This window comes from Triturus cristatus, chromosome 1_2 (genome assembly GCF_964204655.1).
Source record: "Triturus cristatus chromosome 1_2, aTriCri1.1, whole genome shotgun sequence".
In the NCBI taxonomy this organism is placed as follows: Eukaryota; Metazoa; Chordata; class Amphibia; order Caudata; family Salamandridae; genus Triturus; species Triturus cristatus.
In genome coordinates, this window is record NC_140580.1 from 385,980,405 (window position 1) to 386,001,897 (window position 21,493).

The following is a 21,493-nucleotide window of genomic DNA, read 5'->3' on the forward strand; positions in this document are numbered from 1 at the left end:
CCAGAGAAGTACTACCCCCAGTCTTTTTTTGACTGACCTTTGTTAGACTTTTTCTCAAAAACAATTTCGAGGCTGGTCTCCTGGTGCATCAAGGACGTCTTCTAGGAAAGCTGGTTTCAAGCTGTGTGGCGTCTGTCACCGACAGATGTCGGTGACGGCCCATATTTGAGGTGCCTCTGGTATTTAGAGTGCGACCACAACGCTAAAACCTGTGCCAATTGCCATGCACCCTAAGGCCTTCAGGGAGCGGTCCCTCAAGCTCCTCGCCATGCGACACTCCCGGTCGAGAGGAAGTTCTTGGGATCGGTCGCAGAACCACTCCAAGCGCTCGCAGTCTTGTTTCCTCCCGCATTGTTCATTATTCTCAGTGGGAGCTGAATTTTGTCGTGCGTTTTCCAAAGGCATCCCCATTTGAGCCAATGCGCAGTTGCCATATTTGCCTTCTCACTCTGAAGACAATACTGTTGGTAATAACTACAGCCTATAGAGTGAGATCTTCAGGCCCTCTCAGTTAATCCAACTTTCTTTTTCCTACCAAGATCTGTTGGCGCTACTTAACTGACATGCTTCCTTATCATTGTGGAATCTACCTCTCACTAGAGCCAGTCTGTTACCCTTCCTTCCCTTCACCTCATCCCACCTAAGAGGAAGATCAGTGTATAGACTGTATCACAGCCATGTTGTATGTATGTTGTAACCTATCAAATCAGGGCTGATCAGCTCATTGTAATCTTCACCATGGCCAACAAAGACAAGCTTTTGTCCAAACATGACATTTTGCACTGGGTTATGTTTTTTATCAAGATATACTACGCCTTGAGCAAGAAACCTCCCCCGTATTGCCATGGGCAACTATTACGGCTCTTGCAAGAGGCATTCTGTAGTGGGCTTCTGCTGCGCAGCCACATGGCCATCCCTGCATGTTTTCCCCAAGTACTACTGCGTAAGGCTCAAGCCCACATTGATGCATACTTGGCCCAGGCTGTGTTGAATGATATTGCTTTATGATGGTCATTACTTAATCCCACATCACAATGGGTGCTGCTTTATAGCCTTTATAGAAAGAAGAATCTACGGGAAGATGTAAAAAAGTTACTTGGGTAATGATGGTTCTGATGGACATATAAGGGTCTATTCGTAAAGATAAGTTTGGAAGTAAACTCCAGTTTGACCGAATTTGTCCCAGTTATGTCTGCCCTGGATTTCTTGCAGGCGCATGCCCTTTTAGGGGGCAGAGGTCTCTGCCACAATTGCCGACATCTGTGCACTTGTAAATTCCAATACAGCAGTTGGATTGAGGGTGTTCAAGGCTTGGCTGCTACAAACTAGTACGTTTGTGAATGTTCACAAACTACCTTTACCAGCCTGCAAAGGGTCATATATTTTCTTCCGCCAAGTTCTGCTATAAATGCATTGTCCAAGGCAAGAAGGGAAATGGATGACCCTCAAGTTAGGTGCAGGGGAAGAGGTTTATCCATCCCATCTTTCACCAGAGATGTACATGTGCATTTGCACAGAAGCATCCATTGCCTATATATGGTGATCTGCAACAGATTCCAAGCTTGGAAATTACCGGATTTCTCAAGGAAACCCGCTGGAAAGCTGCATCAGGCGCAGCTTCCATGTACTGCATTTTATTTTGCTCACTGACATATGGATTAATCATTAAATAAAACCGAGCACAGTTTTTGAATTAAGGTCTCCTTACCATCTTGCTGCTCAGTATCCTAAGAATCAAAAGTGACTTAATAAGCTCACTAATGCTATATGCCAATGTGGAACCAGTTCTTGCAGTTTGAATACAGTGGTATCTGTGCACATCTGTTTTTTTATAAAACAATCACCAGGGACTGTTTTATAATGTTAGAGGAGCATCCCATTTACTCTTTTTCCCCCCATACAGCTGTCCTCTCAATCTTATGTATGTGAATATGCTAGACCTGAATCCGTGCAATTGCTTTTAAAAACAAACGAAATAAAGATATTAATCGAATCCAGCGCTGCTTCCGGGTAGATTAATGACTCTTCATTGTGGTTCTACATATAGCTTAATGGCATCCATACCGGCATTATCTGTGCTTTGTGGCTGGTAGATTGCTTTACCAAAGCAAAGTAATCCTATTTGTCTTAAGCACACATGCCCTTAAAGCCCCAGCAATTTTGGCCAGTTTCAATGCGACCATCTTTCTTGGTTTACCTTTTGGTTGAGCTACCCATTCATCAGGTAGAGCCAGAGTTGTCCTGGATGAGAGATAACTACAGCACAGCTTAAAGTGCATGATATGGGGGGGGGGGGATTCAGCACCGGACTTTATATGCATCATGACGTGGAATAAAGTGTTCTTTATAAATGCAAGCTTTCCTCTAGGCTTTGCAGGTCAAAATGATATGCTCCTTCATGCACAGAAAACAGCCATGCTCTTAGTGACTGAAGAGAGAGTTTAGCCTGGCTGCCAATAGAATATTCACTGTGGGTCCCAAGCCAGTGCTGGTTCTTCTACCCCTCTGATTGTCAGACAATTAGAATACTTAAGCTGACAAGATTAGCAGGCAATAGTCCACCCCTCTTGAGTAGGACCTACATGAGGATACAGTGGAGTTATTTTTTCAACACTTTGCTCATCCCTCAGTTCATCCACTTTTTTTATTTACATTTTTTTCCCCTCAGAGGATAAACTGAAGGGTGTCAAGAGAATGTAGATTCTACATTTGTTATTGTTGCTTTGCGCCTCAAGTTTTAATTGGGGGAAGATCTTTTTCCATTACCCAGAGTTTCCCCACTTAAGAGATCTTGGCCAACTACATGAGCTTATTACGTACATCAATGATGGTGATATCGGCTTTCCATTAGCTTTTCTGCTAATACCTTGCTGTTATTCCGATAACTTCTACAAGACCTACCTTATTAAACAAGCATTAAAAATGCAACTGTCCAAGTTAGAGCATTTTTTTAGCAAATGGTGTTTCTTTTTAGAAGTTTTTATTATTGTTAGCATTTTTCAGTGTACATAATATGCATGTATTTAGAGGTTTCGTTATTTAGATATGCAGATGTATGTGTATATATGTGTATATGCGCATATTTTTATGGTTTTACATTTATTTTCTATGTGTGCCCCTGTTGTGGTTAACCCTCTGACAGGGCAGTAGCGGTAAGGCGCAGTCGGTACATGCCCACAGGTGCCTCTGAAAGGACATTAGGGCTGGGACAGAGTCCACCACATGCCAGGCACAGCCTGGCATCTTGAGGGGGGCTAGGCAAGCATGCCAGCTCCAGGGGGCATTCATTGTAAGGCCCATCTCGCCTGACTTATGAGGGACAGGGTCGTGCCCACTGTATAGTAGTGCAGCTGCAGTGTCATCTAGCGCCTCGTTCCACCCAGAAGTGACTTGGCGGACCGGTTGCATGCTATCAGGAAGGTTGTGGAGGCGGGAACCCCTGCTCAGCAGTTCGAGCGTGGGTGGAAGGACTAGTCCGGGGCTTCGCAGGCTGGTAAGCTCTGTCCTGGTAAACTGTTGACTAGTTCTTAACAAGCTTCTCCGGTCTGCACACCAATGTTAACAAATGAGACAGTCGAGGAACCCCATGTCTGAGACGAGGGGTGTGAACCTAGGGCTGACAAATGAGTGAGGAGAAACAGACATTATGAAAATGAGGGATGAAAGAGACAGAGTAGGAAACGGAGAATGCGAGTGGGGGAGAGAAAGTAATAAAGAGGTAAGAACCGGGGGAAATCAATTATTATGGCTAGATGGGCAAAGAAAAAAGGAGAAAGGAATATAGGAAGGGTTTGAAGTATGAAAGAGCGGAGCAGTGAAAGGAAAGTGTCAGGAAGTGGAGGTGAAAAAAGTACAGACGGGACAGGACGGGGTTGCGGATGCCGAGATGGGGCTCGGGAGCATAGGGTGTGGCGTAACAGGACAGTGGGGATGGCGGGGTTTCCGGGGAGGGGGGGGGGTTAGGCTCGGAGCTGCCATCCTTGGAGGGGGTGGGGTTGGGTTTGGGTCTCGGCGTGGTTTATCGTCCTCGGGATCCTGGGCAGGGTTATTGGTCTCCTCGGGGGGCTCATGTGGAAGGGGGCAAGGGGGGACACCGTGTTTAGGCAGCCTGGGGAGGAGGCTGCGAGGAGTTTCATTGCTGAATTAGGGGGAGCGCTGGGAGGGCCGCATTTCTGCTGTTTTGGCCGCGGGAGGTTCGTGGTCAGGATGGAGGAGACGGATTGGGGGTTGGGACTGAGGCGCGGTGGGGGGCAGTAAGTTGGACAGCTGGGGAGGAGGTAGCGAGGGGTCTGGTGGCAGGACGGATGGGGGGGCGAGGCTGTAGCCAGAGGGGACCGTTGCGGCCGGGGCGGGGGTAGTCATCGTGCCTTTCATCCTTCAGAGGCCGGTTGGGTACAGTGTCTGCGGGCACTCGGGAGACATGGCAGGCGCTCTCTCGGAGGGGTGAAGGAGGTATTGAAAGGGAGGATGCGTGGAGGGCCGAGGGTGATGGGTGCCGGTGGTGCTGAGCAGATTGTCCCCTTCAGAGGTGGCATGGATGGAGTGACCTGGGTGAGCGGGGCAGAGGGTGTGCGGCTTCACGGGGCGGAGGGGTGCGGCTGGGCCCATGGCCACCTGACGGACCTTGCAGCAGCGCGCATGGAGGATGGGGTACAGTTTGGTCGCCATGCAGTGTTAATGGAGGTTTTTGCCGGGCTCGATCGTCTAGCGGGGGCTGGTTGTGGAGAGTTGGGAGGGAAGCGGAGGTTTCAGCAAGCGGGTTTGGGGCTCCAATTTGGTTGAGGGAGGTGGGGAGGGTCACATGGCTCGGGAGCAGAGCGGGGGCGTGCCTGTAAGGGGGATTGTGTCCCGGACGGCGGGAGGTTCAATGGCGATATAGGGGTGTCGGGAGCACGTAGGGGTGGAAGCAGGTAACGGTGGGCGGGGTCTCAGGGGAGGGGACGAGCCTTCGGGGCTAGGCTGGTTAATCAAAATAGCAAGCACATACACGCTGACTAGGGTTAGAAGGCGGCAAAAGCGCGCCAGGGGAACCAATTTACGTAGCTGAGGTAGAGGTAGCAAAGGGTCTGATTGCAGGAAAAGGAGGGAGGGGACTGGGTGGGGGGGGGGGAAATGAGGTTGTCCAGGAGAAGGAATGTCTCAGATAAAGATATCAGGGCGGGCGGGTGATGACCAGTTGGGCGGTCCGGCAAAGCTGGGCTGTGTGGGGGCAGGGCCACCGGGCACTACAGGGGGCGCCACCCAGGACAAAAGGTTTTGGCGCCAATCGGAAATAGCCTGATTCCTTGAACGTTGAAGAATGGAACGCAAGTGTAATAAGGTTCCCCATGGCGCCATCAGAACTTGACTGGTGCCCCGCACACCTCATGGGAACCGGGAAGGTTGGCCGCTACGGTAACTAACCAGAGGCTTTCCTGCCATGGGGGATACTGACTGTCTTGCATTTCACAACTGTGGCGGCAGTTAAAAACTCATAATTTTCGGTTTGTTTTCAATGCCACCTTTCATATAACCCCGCTGGGTGTTGAGGGGCTGATCGTTGCATGCCGCATCCAGAGCTCCGTGATTCGCTTAAGAAAGAGGCGGAGGAGGGGGTACTCTCCTGTGGAGGCAGCCACCGCCTGCACAGACTGTAACACCGCCAGGCTCCAGTGGCGGTCAATAATTCATCCTGCGCCGCCTGTTCCTTCTCTGTTGACAAGTTCGACAGGCTGAGCAGAGGGGAAAGACACTGAACCGGGCCGCGCACCAGCAGCAGACACCGGAAGCAGGAGAGGAAGACGAGGAGCATACAGACTGTAACACCATCATCAAATCAACAAAGAGTACAGGGGGGGAGCCAGAGACCAGCAACAAAGAGTACAGGAGGGAGCCAGAGACCAGCAACAAAGAGTACAGGAGGGAGACGAGACCAGCAACAAAGAGTACAGGAGGGAGACTCATTGAACGGGGACTAAACACCATCGGCAGCAGAGGGGGTGGGGATTAAACCAGGAGTGACCACCACAATCAAACACCTCAAGCAGCAGAGGAGGAGCCCGGATTGTAAGACCACCAGCAAGAAACACCACAAGCACCACAGGGGAGAAAACACATTGAAACTGGTGGTGTCCAATCCAGCTTCAGACCCCGCAAGCGCACAGATGAGGAAGAAAAAAGCAGCACACACAGCATGGACACTGAACACTGGCTGCGCACCAGCAGCAGACACCACAAGCCAGCAAAGTGGGCAAGGGAGGCACGTATCACGAAGTGTAGCAGTGTAAAAAAATAACACAACCAGGCGGAGGGGGGAGGGGGCGGGGGGCAAATTGAGCCCAGTCTGAACACTACGCGCAGCAGCAGGTGGCCGTGGAGGTCGCGGGTGGCACATTGAAACCCCGACTGAACACCACTCGCAAACAGACAAACAAAGGCGAGGGAAGAAATGACACACAGAACCTGTGACACCGACAGTAACAAGCAGAGGGGGCACACTGACTCCGGGCTGAATACTACCAACAACAAACACCACAAGCAGGGTAGGGGCAGGGGAGGAGGGACCCACGGAGTCCAGGTAGTAACACCAAACACCACGAGCAGGGGAGGAGGGACCCACGGAGTCCAGGTGGATGACACGAGTACCAAACACCACAAACAGGGGAGGAGGGACCAGCGGGGTCCAGATAGAGGACACCAGCACCAAATACCGCAAGGAGGGACCCATGGAGTCCAGATGGTGAACGCCAACAACAAACACCACAAGCAGCAGCGGGGAGTCTGACATATATTGAACCCGGGCTGAACACCACCAACCGCAGACACATCAAAGAGCATCTGAACGTGCAGGCCCGGAACAGGTCCGGAAAATAAACCTGAAACACTCCATGATGGTGACAGAGCCCGGACTCAAACACCACTGGCATCATATCTCTAGGGGTTGGAGCAGAGCAGTCTAACAATCGTGCATAAGAACAGACAGGTAGAAATGGCTGTGCAGGGCGTTATTCGCTAATGGTCGCTTTAAAGGCTGAGCCCCGGTCCCTCGCTTGACACCTAGAGCTTGTAGTAGGATCCCTACACCTCTGCGGGCAGATAACGTGCCACAGAGCCTCAGGAATAATGGAGCAGGCGCTAAAGAAATACCAAAAAATTGATATGTAAATATCTTCGTGGAGTTAACAAATAGAGCCGGCCGGGTAGAAGTCATTGTGGCCACGTACCTGTAAAAACAGACAGCAGTCACCATGGACTCAACCCTCACTCCCGAGAGAAGGCCTGGTTCACACGGGGCCTCTGCTCCCAATATCTGGGATGAGACCGCCGCCAAACACTGGCAAGACCACAACAGGCCTGAGGACAAAGGCTGCTAGCCCGGGAACCAGTCCAGGGAGAGCGAGTGAGTGTAAGCCAGCCGGGCTCATTTGTGTGAGGGCTGGGTAGCCGTACTGTTAATTATATAAATTTAAACGTCGGCCTGCTGAAACATGCCTTCCTCTCATGGCCCGTGGACACGCACAGAGGCTTAGACGCCCCTCGGAGGTTCGCGAAGTGAACCATGCTCTCGTTGCACATAGCAGAGTCTTATTTACACGGTAGTAAAACCGTGAGACGCGAGAGTCTGCACAAGGGACCCCAGAGTGACAGCATGCAACAGGGGCCCCTGGCTGTCCCATCAGATGACAGCATGTTAAATGCCCTTCCCCTGGTTGGGGTTGTGTCGTCAACATTTTAGTCCGTTAGCACGAAGGGCTGGGTCTTGTGGGTCCAGAGCAGGAGCCCAGTATGGTCTCCTAAGACGCTGGTGACGGTATGAGAAGTGTCTCTAAATCTATCCTGTCTGGGAGTTGGGGGGCGGCACGGTCTGCCAGGGAGCAAACGTTGTTTCTAGCGTGTGGAGACTTTAAAAATGGTGCCTTTATCGCTAACTGCCCTGCTGTACTCGTAATACGGAATGGGCTTGCTCACTTTCACTTTTGAAAAAATCACTCTTTTCAAAAGCGCGGGCGCGCGCTAATTATCAAAAGGGCACTGTCTTTAAATATTGCCCCCACTGTATTTCAAATCACTGAAAGGACGCTGTCCTTAAATATTGCCCCCGCTGTTATGATGCCATCGAAACATACGTTATGGAAAGCAAGCAGGCTCCGAGGAGCGAATTGCAACCCCCAATTACTTTGTCACGGCCCGCAACTCGGGCAGAGTTCTTAAGGCACCGTCCAGCTCGCAGATCTCACTGCTGATACGAGCCTTACCTCTCAATTGGTGTCTCTACTGCCGCCAGCGTCTCAGGTAGATCACAGCAGACTCCTACTCCACACTGCTGCTGTGCTGGCTGAACGGGGTATCCTTTCCTCGACTCGAGCGCGGCTCCTTCAGGGTGAGCGTACCCATAAACCAACCCCACATCCCTTCCCTGTTGCAGGATCGCGTCGGAGCTTGTCTTTATGGGGTCATGTGTTTGAAACACATGACCTCATAAAGATAAGAAACCTTTTACTTCAGCCAGAAAGCGGACGAGCCCGTCCAAATGGGCCGGTTGAAAAATGGAAAAGTCTACGTAACAAAGTGCTCTTTTCCAATGGCTGGCCACCGTTTAACATAAACTGTGACGCCGGCCAATGGGAAAGATGGGGCGGGGCTTGAAGCCCTTTACAGAATTCCCTCTAAATCATTAAATCTCGCCAGCGAGACTGCGCATTTGCGCAGCCCACGCCAGCCGAGACCTAAAAAGGGCCTAGCTTGTAGTTCTTAGGCCTCTTTTTTGGCACTTAGTTTTGGTAGCAAAGTTGACTCTAGCAGATCACGTCTTTCTGCGTTTGGTGCATAATGCAATTCTTAATTTGTGTTTGTATTAAGAATGTAATTTAAAGGATATTTGTTCAAGCAAAGTCGTCCTCTAGACCTATCTCTGTGTAAACCTGCATCCGTAAAATGTATTTACTTCTAGATAAGTGTTTGGCAGTGCCACAAAGGATTCCACCTACGAAACCACTTGGTGTCTTTAGCAGTAATGGCTCTATAAGGGTGCTATCTGCTTTTGACATTAGTACACTTTGTGTGCAACGTACTTGCTCAGTCCTAACTTCTTTTTCCCCTAATCTCATTAATTAATTTTTTCTATGCCGAGCCATACACTACTAACCTCTTTAACCTTCAAACTATGCAATTACTGCAAACATTGTGTGCGGTGCTTGAGGTGTGATACTTTATGGGATCTACCCACCACAATAGAATCGGCATGGACTGCCATTGGGTTAATAGAGGGAGAAGAAGCCAACAAAGGGAAGGCCGAGCAGGCGCACAAGACTTTCCTGGTATCACATGTTCAGGTTAGCCCTGTGAATGACAAAGGACTTGCCTGAGTATCCAATGTGTCTGGTGTGGAAGATGATTCTTTTTAATGTAACATTCCTGCACAATTGGCTTTGTTTTTAAAAATTTTCATTTTCTGATTCCACAAGCCTTAAAGAAAACGGATGATTGTGCAAGGAGACTACTCGTAAGGTTTGCTTTAATTAGTCTCTTCCTGAGTTAGTCCATAATCTTGGATGTTAACCTAGGATGTCTAAATGGCGAATTTGTTTTTTTGGGGCGGAGGATAAATAGTCAAAGCTATGTATGCCCCTCCCCCAACCATGTTACCCTTACTCTGAGACACCAGTCACCCAAACTCCTGTCTCTTAATTAAAGTTTGGTCATATTTTGATTAAGGTACAGGGTCTGTCCATATGAATAGATCTTCAGATCCAGTGCTGATATTGGATACCCTGTGGTGGTATCACTTTGCATATGCAATCGCTGATGGGGACTTGAGACCTTTTTAAGCCATGTATTAAAAGGATTTGAGATCATGCTTCTCTGGTCTGACTACATTCTGCCTTCAGGTGGTGATGTTTCCTCATCTTTTAGACATGACATCACAAGTTTACTTGTTCCTCATGGCTGATTTATAATACCTTCCCTTCAATGGTTAGTGATCCGAGGCTCTTGTCAAACCTTTCAGATATTAATGTGTATGCAGCGATAGTCCATTGTGCCATATAGAAATCTCAGTTGTATTCCCCTCTATACACTATGATAACTTAAGTTTTACCAGAAAGTGTTGGATTTATTTTCATTAAAATTGGGGTCTTCTAAAAGGTGTTATTGTTGACCTTTTGTGACAATCTGTTGCGTTCTAAATACCCTTCAAATTATAAAGATCGCAACACACCCTCAAGTGTTAAGTTCTCTATGTGGACTTATTCCTGCAATTTATCATTTTAATCACACAGGACTGTGAAGAGAAACATAATGCTGATCGAAAGAAATGGATGGAAGAAAAAATGGGACTTATATCCCAGGCGAAAGAAGCTGAGAATCACCGAAACCGAGAAATGCGAAAGTTCGCTGAAGATAGGGAGCGCCATTTGAAACAACAAACTGATATTGTAAGTTTACCCCTGATATTCATGGTTCCAAATTTGTTTGTGTTCCACGGGGCCCTATATATTCTTTGCTGTGCAGCCTTCCACCTTTACTGGTGGCATCTATTGCATGGTCGATACAAAATTACTTGTAAAATATGGAGGGAAAAAGACATGGTGTTGGATAACGAGACCAGCATATATAGTTCTACTCTTTGATAATGTTCTTTTATACCTTTTATTGGGAGGGAATCCTGATGTTGGACACATTAAAATCCGTTCCCCCTTTTTCATGGAGATTGGAAGCAGACTATTGTCCTTGGAAAATTTGCTTAGAGACACTCACACACTTTTCACATACAGCAGTGGTCTCCAACCTTATGAGTAATACAAGCTACTTATGTTAAAGGAAAATCATTGCAAGCTGCTAATATTAGTGTTGTAAAAGTGACCACATCAGGCAAGATGACATTACTGACCACCATGTCCAAGATTACCGTGAGTGATCACCTCAGTGCCTCAGTAGGGTGCCAGCAGTTATGTAAAAACGGCTTTGTCAATTTGGAATGCCTATACTCGGGTAATACATGCCAGCAACAGCTGCAGTACACCTGGCACAAAAGTCATCCTGTTCAGAATAAGTCTTTGCACATGATGTATCACTAAATCACAATTAAATACATTTTGGAAATTCAAGCTATTTTTCTCCATACACCAGCTTATGAGTTCTGAAAATACACACATTTTTGTCATGGATTATGCAATTTGGTCATACATACGTTAATTTAACCAAGCACAAAGTTAGTTTGGAAGGCTGTGATGCACACAGGACAGCTACTGACAGGTCGCTGGAGAGCTATCTGTAGCTCACGAGCTACCTGTTGGAGAAGCCTGATATAGACCTTCAAATCACGCTTTACTGAACTTAGGAAAAGCAAAATTGTATTGCCCACTTTAATGATGATCAATTTATCACTCTTGTAATGTTGGACGTCTGAGTTGGCCTGTCAAACTTGTGACCTACAGATCACTGCAGATGTCAGCAGTGACTGTTTAACTCGCCTCACCAGCTCAAATACTGACTAAATAATCGTCCTCCACACTTGTATAGCAGCCTGGTAACAATGCTACAAAATCACTTTGAGCTGTTTATAAATGGTCTGAAAGCAACCATCATAGACCATAACATGTTTTCTTTAAATCCATGTATTGTGTGTGATAGTGTAGTGGTAAATGTAAGCACAATTGCTATTCAGAGTTGTGTATCATAGTGCTTTGAGCCCATATGGGTAGTAGTAGTGCTAGGGATACTACTGTCCACACCACCAGTTGTAGTAGTATTACCAGTAGCATGGATGCTAATGGTACAATTAGAAATAACTAGGTGTGTTTGCTGCTATTTCTGTCCATGGAAAGTGGGCAGTATTGACAAGTAGACGTCTGAGAGTTTGAAGAGTGTAGAATGGCACTGCGGGGAAGTCTTTGGGACAAGGTTGCTAGTCCAGTGGCTTTTGGGGGTGGTTGCGAGTCCAGAAAATCTGATATTATAACTCCTTGGAAGTTAAAAATGAATACAAGCTGTTATAATGCACCCTTGCTACTGTTGTGAGTCTGCAAACAATTTAGATATTTTGAGGATTTTATTGTAATTCTCTTGATTGCTTACCGTTCTTTACACTAGCCTTAATTGGGTTCCCATTATTTATCGTACCAGTCTGTAATTTTTCAGTTATCAAATCTTTATTCAAGCAAAAAGCTTTAAGACGCATAGATGTCCTACTGTACGTCTGCTTATTATGCTTGATTCTTGTTTGTTCCTCATACTCCACCCGCACGAAACCTGCATTTACATGTAGATACGAGTACTTTACCTTATTACTTATGCAGACCAATTCCGCTGTTCTATGCCTGACTTGTTCATATATTTTCTAGAAAGAGGTACACTGATTTTTCATCCCTTTCCCCAGGCTAGGTCTTAAAGGCATCTATTTAACCAGTGTATCATGCTGCAGTTTCTTGATCCTCAGGACAACATAAAAGATTTCTAGAACATTTTAGTAAGCAAGCAAAAGCTGTTACAAAGAGCAGGTATGGTGCATACCTAGGACTAGCAAAAGAAGAGGTTGTGCCTGTTCTGTAGAAAAGGTATGGTCTTTCTAGTTCTCAGCTAGTACCTGAGGCAAAGCAATGAAAGCAGATCATTGGCACGGTGGCTGATGGTGACCACTCATGAGCAGGGAATTCCATCACAAAACATAAAAGTATTCTTTCTTTGGGAGCATCCACACTTTGATCTAGATCCCAGATTAGGAAGTATTTATTACTTTGGTGATACATTGATGATTACTTTGATGGTTAGTGAGGAATTACTTCTGATGAGTAATTCAACCTGCAGATTCCTCAACCCTTAAATCTCCCTAGGTGCCAGACTGGATCCAAAACTTACAATAGATCTCTATTGCCTGCAATGGGTACAATGCCTCAGTCCGGGTTGCAACACTTCTCCGAATGCGATGACATGGAGTCACATAAGGGACTACCCAAGCTCTTTCTCATCCATTCAAATTTTCCCCCCACTTTTAACAAGGATCCAGCGTTGCTCTCTTCTGGAATTTTTCTCCAATGATTTTCTCCTTCAGTGCCTCCAGGGACTGTGCCTTCCCCAATACGGTTGGGTCCCACTGTCTGTTCACTCTGCCTGAGATCTACCCTGGAAGCATGCAACGCTTTATATCTAGGCTGGGGAATCTGGGCACTGCTCATGGCCTTGCTTGAGTGGGGCCTTTTCCTCTTTGGAATTTTCCAGTGAACGGGAAACCAAAGGCTCAAGACCCTGATGTTTGAGTTAGTTGTTTACTCCGGTCTCGCTCTAGAAGCTACTCCCAGAGTGGGCCTGGTCAAAGTGCCTCCCCATCTCCGTCACCTTCCCCTGGCTCTTCTACATCGATCCGTCCTTGGGGTTTTTCCTTTGCTCAGTGTCACTCTCGATTGAGAGAATGTTTGTTTAGTTAACGTAACCTTATTTCCTAAATCTGACTTGGATGTCCTTGTCAAGTTTGGCACACACCTCATTAGACAGAGACCCAGCGCTGGTGCCGTGGCTGTGCATTTTATACAGTGATACCCGTGCTTTTCAGGCCCTTGGTGCCCATCCTGCTCATGTGGCAGCATTAACCCAGGCTCTACTGGAGGCGTTTTGCAACCTTAGGTGCTTACATGTTTCTTGACCACACACCTGCCACAAGCTTCTCACGCGGCCTGCTAATGCCACCTCAGCTTAATTGCACGTTTTTTGCCGAAGGTCTCTCCATTTGTTTTGTTATCTGCACAGTTCTTTGTTTGACAAAGCCTTCAGAGTCTCCACATGGGACACATTGCTGTATGCACCTAGATGAGTCTTTCTTTGACCTTTTTTACACTGTCTGATGAGATTTCTCATGGTGACGAAAGGGTCATTAAAGAAGTTGCTCTTTCTTCTCCTCTAGAACTTGAGAGGCTTCTGATTTGAAATTCACAATGCCAGTGAACTAGCATTCTTCACCTGAAGTAGACATTAAGTTCTCCTTGGCTCTCCCTAGGGAAGACTTTCTTTCTTTTTTTAATGAGGGCCTATGTAAGTCGGTTGAAGTCCTGGATCTAGGAATTGCCCTTGCTTGTGATGGAGTCTAAAACAATTTAACAGAGATTTCCCAATCCAGTACTCTGTCATTGGAACCCTTTAAAGAGGTGCTTCTGAACCATCTTAAAGTTATTTTACGTAAACTGGCATCCGTTCCTATGAGTGGGCAGGTTGCATGGCACCATCGTCTAGCCCCTGATGATCTGGAGTTGTGTTTTCTAACCTCTATTTCGTTACAGGCGTCCATAAACTTCGGTTGGGGAGTTGATTTATTTCTGTAATATATATTTGTGATATTAATTGCATAATATCTTCAAAATAGGAAGCGCTTACAGCACAGTTGTCTGAGAAGGACAAAGACTTGCAGAAGTGGCGAGAAGAAAAGGATCAGCTAATGGCTGCCTTGGAAGTCCAGCTGAGGAATTTAGTTTCAAGCAACATGGAGAAAGACCAGGAAATAGAACGACTGAAAGGGAAAATGCTGCACAGTCCAGAAGTGGTAAGCTCTAATGACAGATTCAACTACAATCTAAATATGTTTAGTGCTGCATTGCTCGGTCGAATAAGATGTTTTAATTGTATTGCAAGTATCTCAGCATTCTCTGACTTCAGATGTTCAAAGTTGCCTTCTTGAAGATGGGGATGTTTCAGATTCTGTGTATTTTACCATGTGTTTCCGAGCACGTCTGGCACTCCTGATTACCATGATCCACAGCCTCCTGCAGACTCTGGGTGTATTGTTTTTAAGTCACGTGCTCTTTCTCTTTGTTAGCCAGTCTTAACAAAAGTGCTGCCCGCGTCCTTATCAAGCTTCTTGTTAAGAGGTTTCCCATGTGGTTTTCCTGGGAATTGATCTTCTCGCAGGATCCAGTTTGGTTCTTTTTCAATACATGGGTCCAGAGCCTTCCATTGAATCTTATTTTCTATTACGCTAGACTGTCGCCTTTGCAGCCACTTTTCTGCGCTTGCCACACTGGCATGTGGATCTCTGCTGGGACCTCATCTCCTGTGGTGCCCCACTGTCTACCGTTTTTGACAGTGGTGAGCCTGATGCCTGAAAAGCCTCAGCTCGCTGGGTAATTTAAGTAGGACTTGTTGAGTTGTTTGAAATTTGTTCTTTTGGATAATTTTGTCTTGGATTTTGCAGCTATTGCTGAAGATATGAAAAGTCACTGGTCTAGAACTTCTGATAACACTTAAATGAAAAACTTGTCTATTCTACACACTTTAGTAAAGAACATAATCACACAAATTTTGGGTATCTTATAGAATCTTCTAGTGCAGACTCCTTACCTTGGAATTATGCCCAAACATCAAACTGGATCTTGAAGTTTTTTTGTGAGCAGTACACTTGCGTAGGCGGTGTTAGGCTCCCTGTGGCATTGGTTGCAGCATCCACGCCTGCTGTGACTTGGGTGGTGCTTATATAGACACCACCCTGGCGTGCTGACATGAGTTTTTTTCAGTCAGCGCAAGTCTGGGAAGCGTTACCCCTGTCACGTTTTGACTGTCTTTTTGCCAAGTTTTTTTAGATTTGTCTCCTGGTGTAGCAGGGATGTCCACAAGAAAGGTTGGATTTAAGCCCTGTGGCGCCTGTCACTGGCAGATGTCGATGACTGGTGCCTTGAGCGTGACCAAGACGCCAAGACCCGCGTAGATTGTCATGCCATGTACCCTAAGGCCTTGAGGGAGGGATCCCTCTTGCTCCTTGCTGCGACACGCTGCAATGGTCTTGATCCAGTTTGAGAGGAAGGTCCCAGGATCAGTTGTGGAGCCATAGATCTTCGTCGAAGGCGTCCCACTCCGGTAAGTCACACAAAAAAAAGCAAAAGGTCTTCAAATTCACCCCATCTGTCGAAGTCATCGAATGAGATAAGGGAGCATCATCACTCGAGGCCTGGCTCTGCATTTGAGCATGCTTCTGGGTTGTCTCCATGACTCCCAGAGTTTCCAAGAGCTGGAGCGATTTCTTCCCAACTCCGAGGATTCTATGAAGCCAGCCACCACATATTTGAGTAGTCCGTCCTCGCTGGAGTGCCTTCAGGCCATTTGGGTTTGGGAGGGAGCTCTACCCGGTTCACCACCAGCAGGCCTGCCCTCAACACAAGTCGGGCCCCTTGGATCCAAAGATGGAGGCGGACTGGCGCCGGTCGTGCCACCTCGACCTTCCCAGACAGTGGTTCCACTGTTAACACTCCTGGTTGGGACTAGGTCTTGGGGGAGATTGGAAAGGGCCACTGGACCCTGAAGCATACCAGCTCCTAGAGCCGAAAATGGACTGGTGTGAGGAATCTACAGATGCCAGTTGACTAGCCACGGCCCCAGATACTGGCATGGTCTCTCCTCCTACCGTGGCTATGGAGGAGGGAGCCACATGTGCTGTGGTGGTGAGTGCAGTAAAGTGGAGTATTATGTGGTGATACTGGATAGGCCTCACCATGTAATACTACCATGATACCCCAAAGATGGTCCTTGGATTCACAGTAATAAATTGTTTGCTTAGTCCTGGTACTATGGAAAAGAGCAGTAATGCTTTACAAGTGGAACACGTGTTATGCATTTCAGAGTACCGACATGGACAATAAGTAATTGACACGACTCAAAGGAAATCCAACACCAATTTCTAAAAATAGCAGATTTTTATATAAATGTAAACACCAAAACAAACACAATTATATACCTATAACCGGAGTTATGGATTTTAGAAGAAACAATAAATTGCTGTCAGTGGAAAAAAGCACTATTGACAATCGGTCACTTGCAGGTCGAGTTATGTGGAACACACGGAGGGTTAAGGTGATGCAGGTCCCAGAACCAAGCCACAAAAGTCAGTAAAATGTTCCCTGGCCTGAGCGACCCGGATGCAGATTTGTTTATGGTGCTGAAGCGGGATCCGCAGTATAGAAGTTTTACCGCTTAGACGATTCTGGGGAGGAAGCAGATGCAAAAGATCGACAATGGGATTATTGCTGTGGTTGGTTGAAGGTGCTGCGTGGTTCCTTCTGGTTGCAGCGTTGAGTAAAGATGGTGATTACCGAACTGGTCACCAACAAGCCTTGGTAGCGGTAAGGTCAGCAAGATGAAACGTCCAGGGGAAAACGGTACCTGCCTGAAACTTGCTGGAGGTCAGACTCTATTTTTGGGTGATCCCTCGAAGGCCTGATGGCCAGTGATTCTTTGGTATTTTGCTCCGGCAGTCTGTTCTTACCTGTGTGCTGCAGGGGACTAGTGCCACAAGTCCAAAGGAGTCCGGAGTTGCCTTTGGTGCTTAAAGGGGTCCGTCTGTATGGGGAGCTGGTCTTTGGTCTTTGGTCCAGGATGAGTCTGTCATGGAATTACAGGGTGGTTGCCACAGGTACAAATTTTCATGTCTTTGCTTTGTGCAGGTCCTGAATTGCAGACTCTGGTCTCTTTGTCTTCGGTTGCAAGTCTTCACAGATTGAGGTCCTGGTGTCAGGGGTGTCCCTTTAATTCTAGATTTAGAGGCTTTAGCGGTGTGAGTGCAAGTTACCAATGGGCTACTTGCCTCAGATGCTAATCTACCCTGAGGTGATCACATCTGGGGTTGTATGTCACCTTTTCTACCCAGAACTCTCTATTCCGCCATTTCTAAAAACGAAAGAAACCTTCCTTGGCTGTAGAGACCAGGTGGCCCTCCCTAGGGGTATGGCTAGCCTGCTGGAGGTGTACGCCTCCTGACTAATTCTCCCACCTGCCTGGGTGCAAATGTTCCTGGGGGCAGTGGTAGGGCAGCTTTCTCCTTTGGGAGTCAGACTGCGTGCATATCCGAGGCGGTGCAGGCTTTTAAGCTCACTGCCTTGATGTGCCACTTCACTAACCATCTTGTCAGGGAGGATGGTGTTGCCTCCTTCCTGGGCAGACCTTTATTTCTGACTCCTGGGAGTGTTCTCACTGCCTTGCAGGAGGTCAGATTCCTGACTTGGCTGTAGCAGTTTTAGGCTTCCAGCCAGGGAACAGGAAATGCTTTAACAACCACTAAGGTCTCCACCTGGGTGCATGCTGAATCGAGCCCGACATTGGAATCATATAAGGATGCAAGTTGTTTGATGCCAAACGACTATATTTGGAGGTACAATTATGGAGCCGGCTATCTCTGGGGTGCCAGCCCATGTTATCCTTTGTACTGCTTATCCCTTATAGTAGTCCTTAATGGAAAGGGCTACTACAGGTGCATATACATTTGCATTTATATGTCTACACCTTTATTATACTGCACCCTGCCTCCTGAGCTTAGAAGGCCTACCTTAGGGGGGACTGACAAATATTAAAGATAGTGCTTTGACCTTGCTTCTCATGGTGAGGCAAAGTTGAGTTGGAGCAGTTTGCACTGTTACTGTAGTCTGCAGTGGCATGCCTGCTATCATCGGTTTACTTGAGTCACTGAGGGTGGCACAAATAGTGTTTCCGGTCCTCGTGACCCCTTTAACACAGACACCCTGGGTAGGTACCTTGAGTACCACTTTACTATGGACTTATAAGGGGGTTAAAGTCCTGGCCAGTTGGGAGCACCAGTTTTCTACATCGTATTTTAGTGAGATCACTGGCCCAAGGTTCTGGGCATCAGGCTCCAGTGCACTTTCAAAGTCATAACCATCAGCATTGTTGTAAAAAAATATGGGGCTGACCAGAAAAAAAGGACACTTTCCTACAGTGAGGAGGGTGGCCACAATCCTAGACCTTCAGTTGCCCACCATGGCTGTCAAGAGTAACCTCTTGATGGAGGAGCTGCAACCGGGAGTCACCCCTTCAGAACCACTAATAAAGCCTCCACTTCCAGTGTTAGTCCTGGCTTATTCCCTATTGCCCCAGAGGATAGGGAATCCAAAAGGCTAGACACCCTGGTTAGGAAAATGTTTTCTTCTGCCAGCCTGACATTGTGGTCTGTGAACACTGCATGCCTTTAGGTCTTTATTCCCATTACATTTGGAAATTGGTTGCGCATGTGCATGGTCCCGGAGTAGGCCCAGATCATACTCTCCCCAAACTATGGCTGATGGTATAGACAAAGCGAAGTTCTGAATCCGATGTGGGCTGGACACGACTAACTCGCTAGGCAGAGTGGGTTCTTTGGTGGCCTTACAGCAAAATGCCTGGCTGAGGACATCTGGCTTTTCAGGGAATGTCGACACTTTGCTTATGGACTGGCCCTTTGCTGGCTTTCATCCCTTCGGAGACAAGATGGACTCCACTTCAAAGACAGCAGAGTTACAGGCAGGTCATTGGGCCTATCCATTCACCCAGTCCACCGTTCGCTCCTTTCGTGGCAAGCTGCATCTCTACCTGCCCAGCCACCATGGACCGGAAACATCCCACCAGCCCTTGTGTGGCCGAGGACGCAGCCCCCACAGAACCCATAAGGTTCTCCTATCTGGGAGAGGTGGAGGTCAGAGGCCTCTGATCTCCTGTGGAATCCGGACTCTACATCGACCTGTTTGAGCTCCAGGTGATCTGACATTGAAACCCTTTCTATTCTCCATCAAGGGAAGGCCTGTGCAGGTGTTCACGGACAACACCACTGCCATGTAGTAATGCAACAAACAGGGCAGTGGGGTCAAGGACCCTTTGTCAAGTGGCCCTGCATCTCTAGACATGGCTGGAATGTCAGGGTATTTCCATGGTGGCTCAACACCTAGTGGGCTCTCTGAACACCAGAGTAGACAAACTCATCCGAAGATGCCTAGAAGATCACGAATAGTGTCTCCATCCGGAGGTGGTGTAAGGTCTATCTCAGGAGTATGGGTAACCTTGGTTAGATCTGTTTGCCACCACAGAAAACATTATCTGCGTCCCTTACCCAGGTTCTTTTTTCACCCTTACCCTAGCCCATCGGGACTCTGCATTGGGCACTTTGATGGGTTATTTATCTTCCATCTCTGCCTTTCTGCGGCTGCCAGATCAGCCCTCCCTTTTCAAGTCCCCTATTGTAAGTAGGTTCCTTAAAGGTCTACAACATGTTTCCCCCAGCTTCCTTTGTTATGCCTCAATGTGAGCTTAAATTACATAGCCCGATGATCAGTGAGCTACAAGCACTGTCTTCTCAACCTCTGTACATCTCCTTTTCCCCCGACAAACTCAAGCACCCTTATTGCCGAAGGTAGTCACCCTGTTCCACATAGGTCAGTCCGTTACTTTGCTTACCTTTTACATTCCGCCTTATCCCTCGATGTAAGAGAAGAGACTCCGCCGGCTGGAACCAAAGAGAGCATTGTCCTACCTTGACCGCACAAAACCGTTTAGGGTGGACAGTTAGCTCTTCATGGGGTATGTCGGGCCAGAAGATAGATGGTGCTCCACATTAAAATCTGCAACGAATTGTCCAAAAAGCAGCCCCCTTAGGGTTTGCATGTTCATTTCACCAGAGCCAAGGCTGCGGCCACTGTGTAAGCACATGGAATTCCAGTGCTGACATCTGGCAAGCAGCAACACGGGCATCTTTGCCAGAGTTTACCAAGCACTACTACCAGGACAGTCCGGTCCATTGGGATGGGCAGTTGGCCTGTTCGGTCCTGCAGGACTTTTGAGTGTGAAATTGTTTTGCAGACCCACCTCCGGGAGGTATTACTTGGGTATCCATTTTAAGGCGAGGAATCTGCGACTAAAAGTCTCTATCAGATGATCAAGATACCTTCAGTAATGCCTTATCTGGCAGAGACTCCATCTTGCCCCAGATTCCTTACCGACCCACCTATCCTCCCTGCTCTACGAACAGATTTCTAGGGTCAATGCTGTTCCCCTTTCAGATCCCTAGTTCCCCACACCAGTGGTCTGTGTTCTTCGTGGCTCCGCCCTCCTGGTGTGGAAAGTCATAAAAAGAAACTGATGACAGCGTGCTGGGGTGGTGTCTGTATAGGCACTGTGCATGTCACTTCCGGCGCGGACGATGACACCACGCATAGCCAAACGATTCCACCTACCGGCAGGCAGGGGTAATGTGCACGAAAAAAATTCCAGATCCAGTCTGACGCCTGGGGAGATAATTCTAAGGTAAGGAATTTGCAACTAGATGTTTTCTACTAGAAAAGGTGTTACGGGAGGTAAGTTACTTGTTTGTTACCTAAATTTGTCAGTTGCTCAAAGATGGGCTAATTTTTGATGATTTTTGCCTCCACTGTTTCTTACTGTTCTGTTGAGTACCTATTGAAATGCTGTTTATACCATGCAATCACAAAGACCTCCTCACAGGATAGAAGAACCATTTAACGACCTATTAAAGCTAGCTCTTAACAGAGGGTTTGTTTGAAAGTTGTGACATTAATCAAGACACCAATCTTACTAAAATTATAAATATAATATACTTACTTGTAAGGGCTTTCAGCCACCCTCTCTTCATCCGTTGGTCTGTTGCGTCACTCACATTTTACTTCTGCCAACCACTGTGTAAACAATGGGACAAGTCTGCACGTGTGAGCCATTGGATCCTTTCTCTCTGAGTGATGGCATTCTCTTGTGCACAACATGCACTTCT

At 47.4% G+C, this 21,493-nt stretch overlaps 1 protein-coding gene across 1 annotated transcript in view; it reads left to right on the forward strand.

Moving 5' to 3' along the window:
• Positions 1-21,493, forward strand: part of KIF20B (kinesin family member 20B) — a 556,993-nt gene that overhangs the window by 411,587 nt on the left and 123,913 nt on the right. Inside the window, exons 26-27 of the mRNA XM_085621389.1 lie at positions 10,257-10,412; positions 14,330-14,506. Of these exons, the coding sequence (XP_085477515.1) occupies positions 10,257-10,412; positions 14,330-14,506 (333 nt within the window). The remainder of the gene's footprint in view (positions 1-10,256; positions 10,413-14,329; positions 14,507-21,493) is intronic.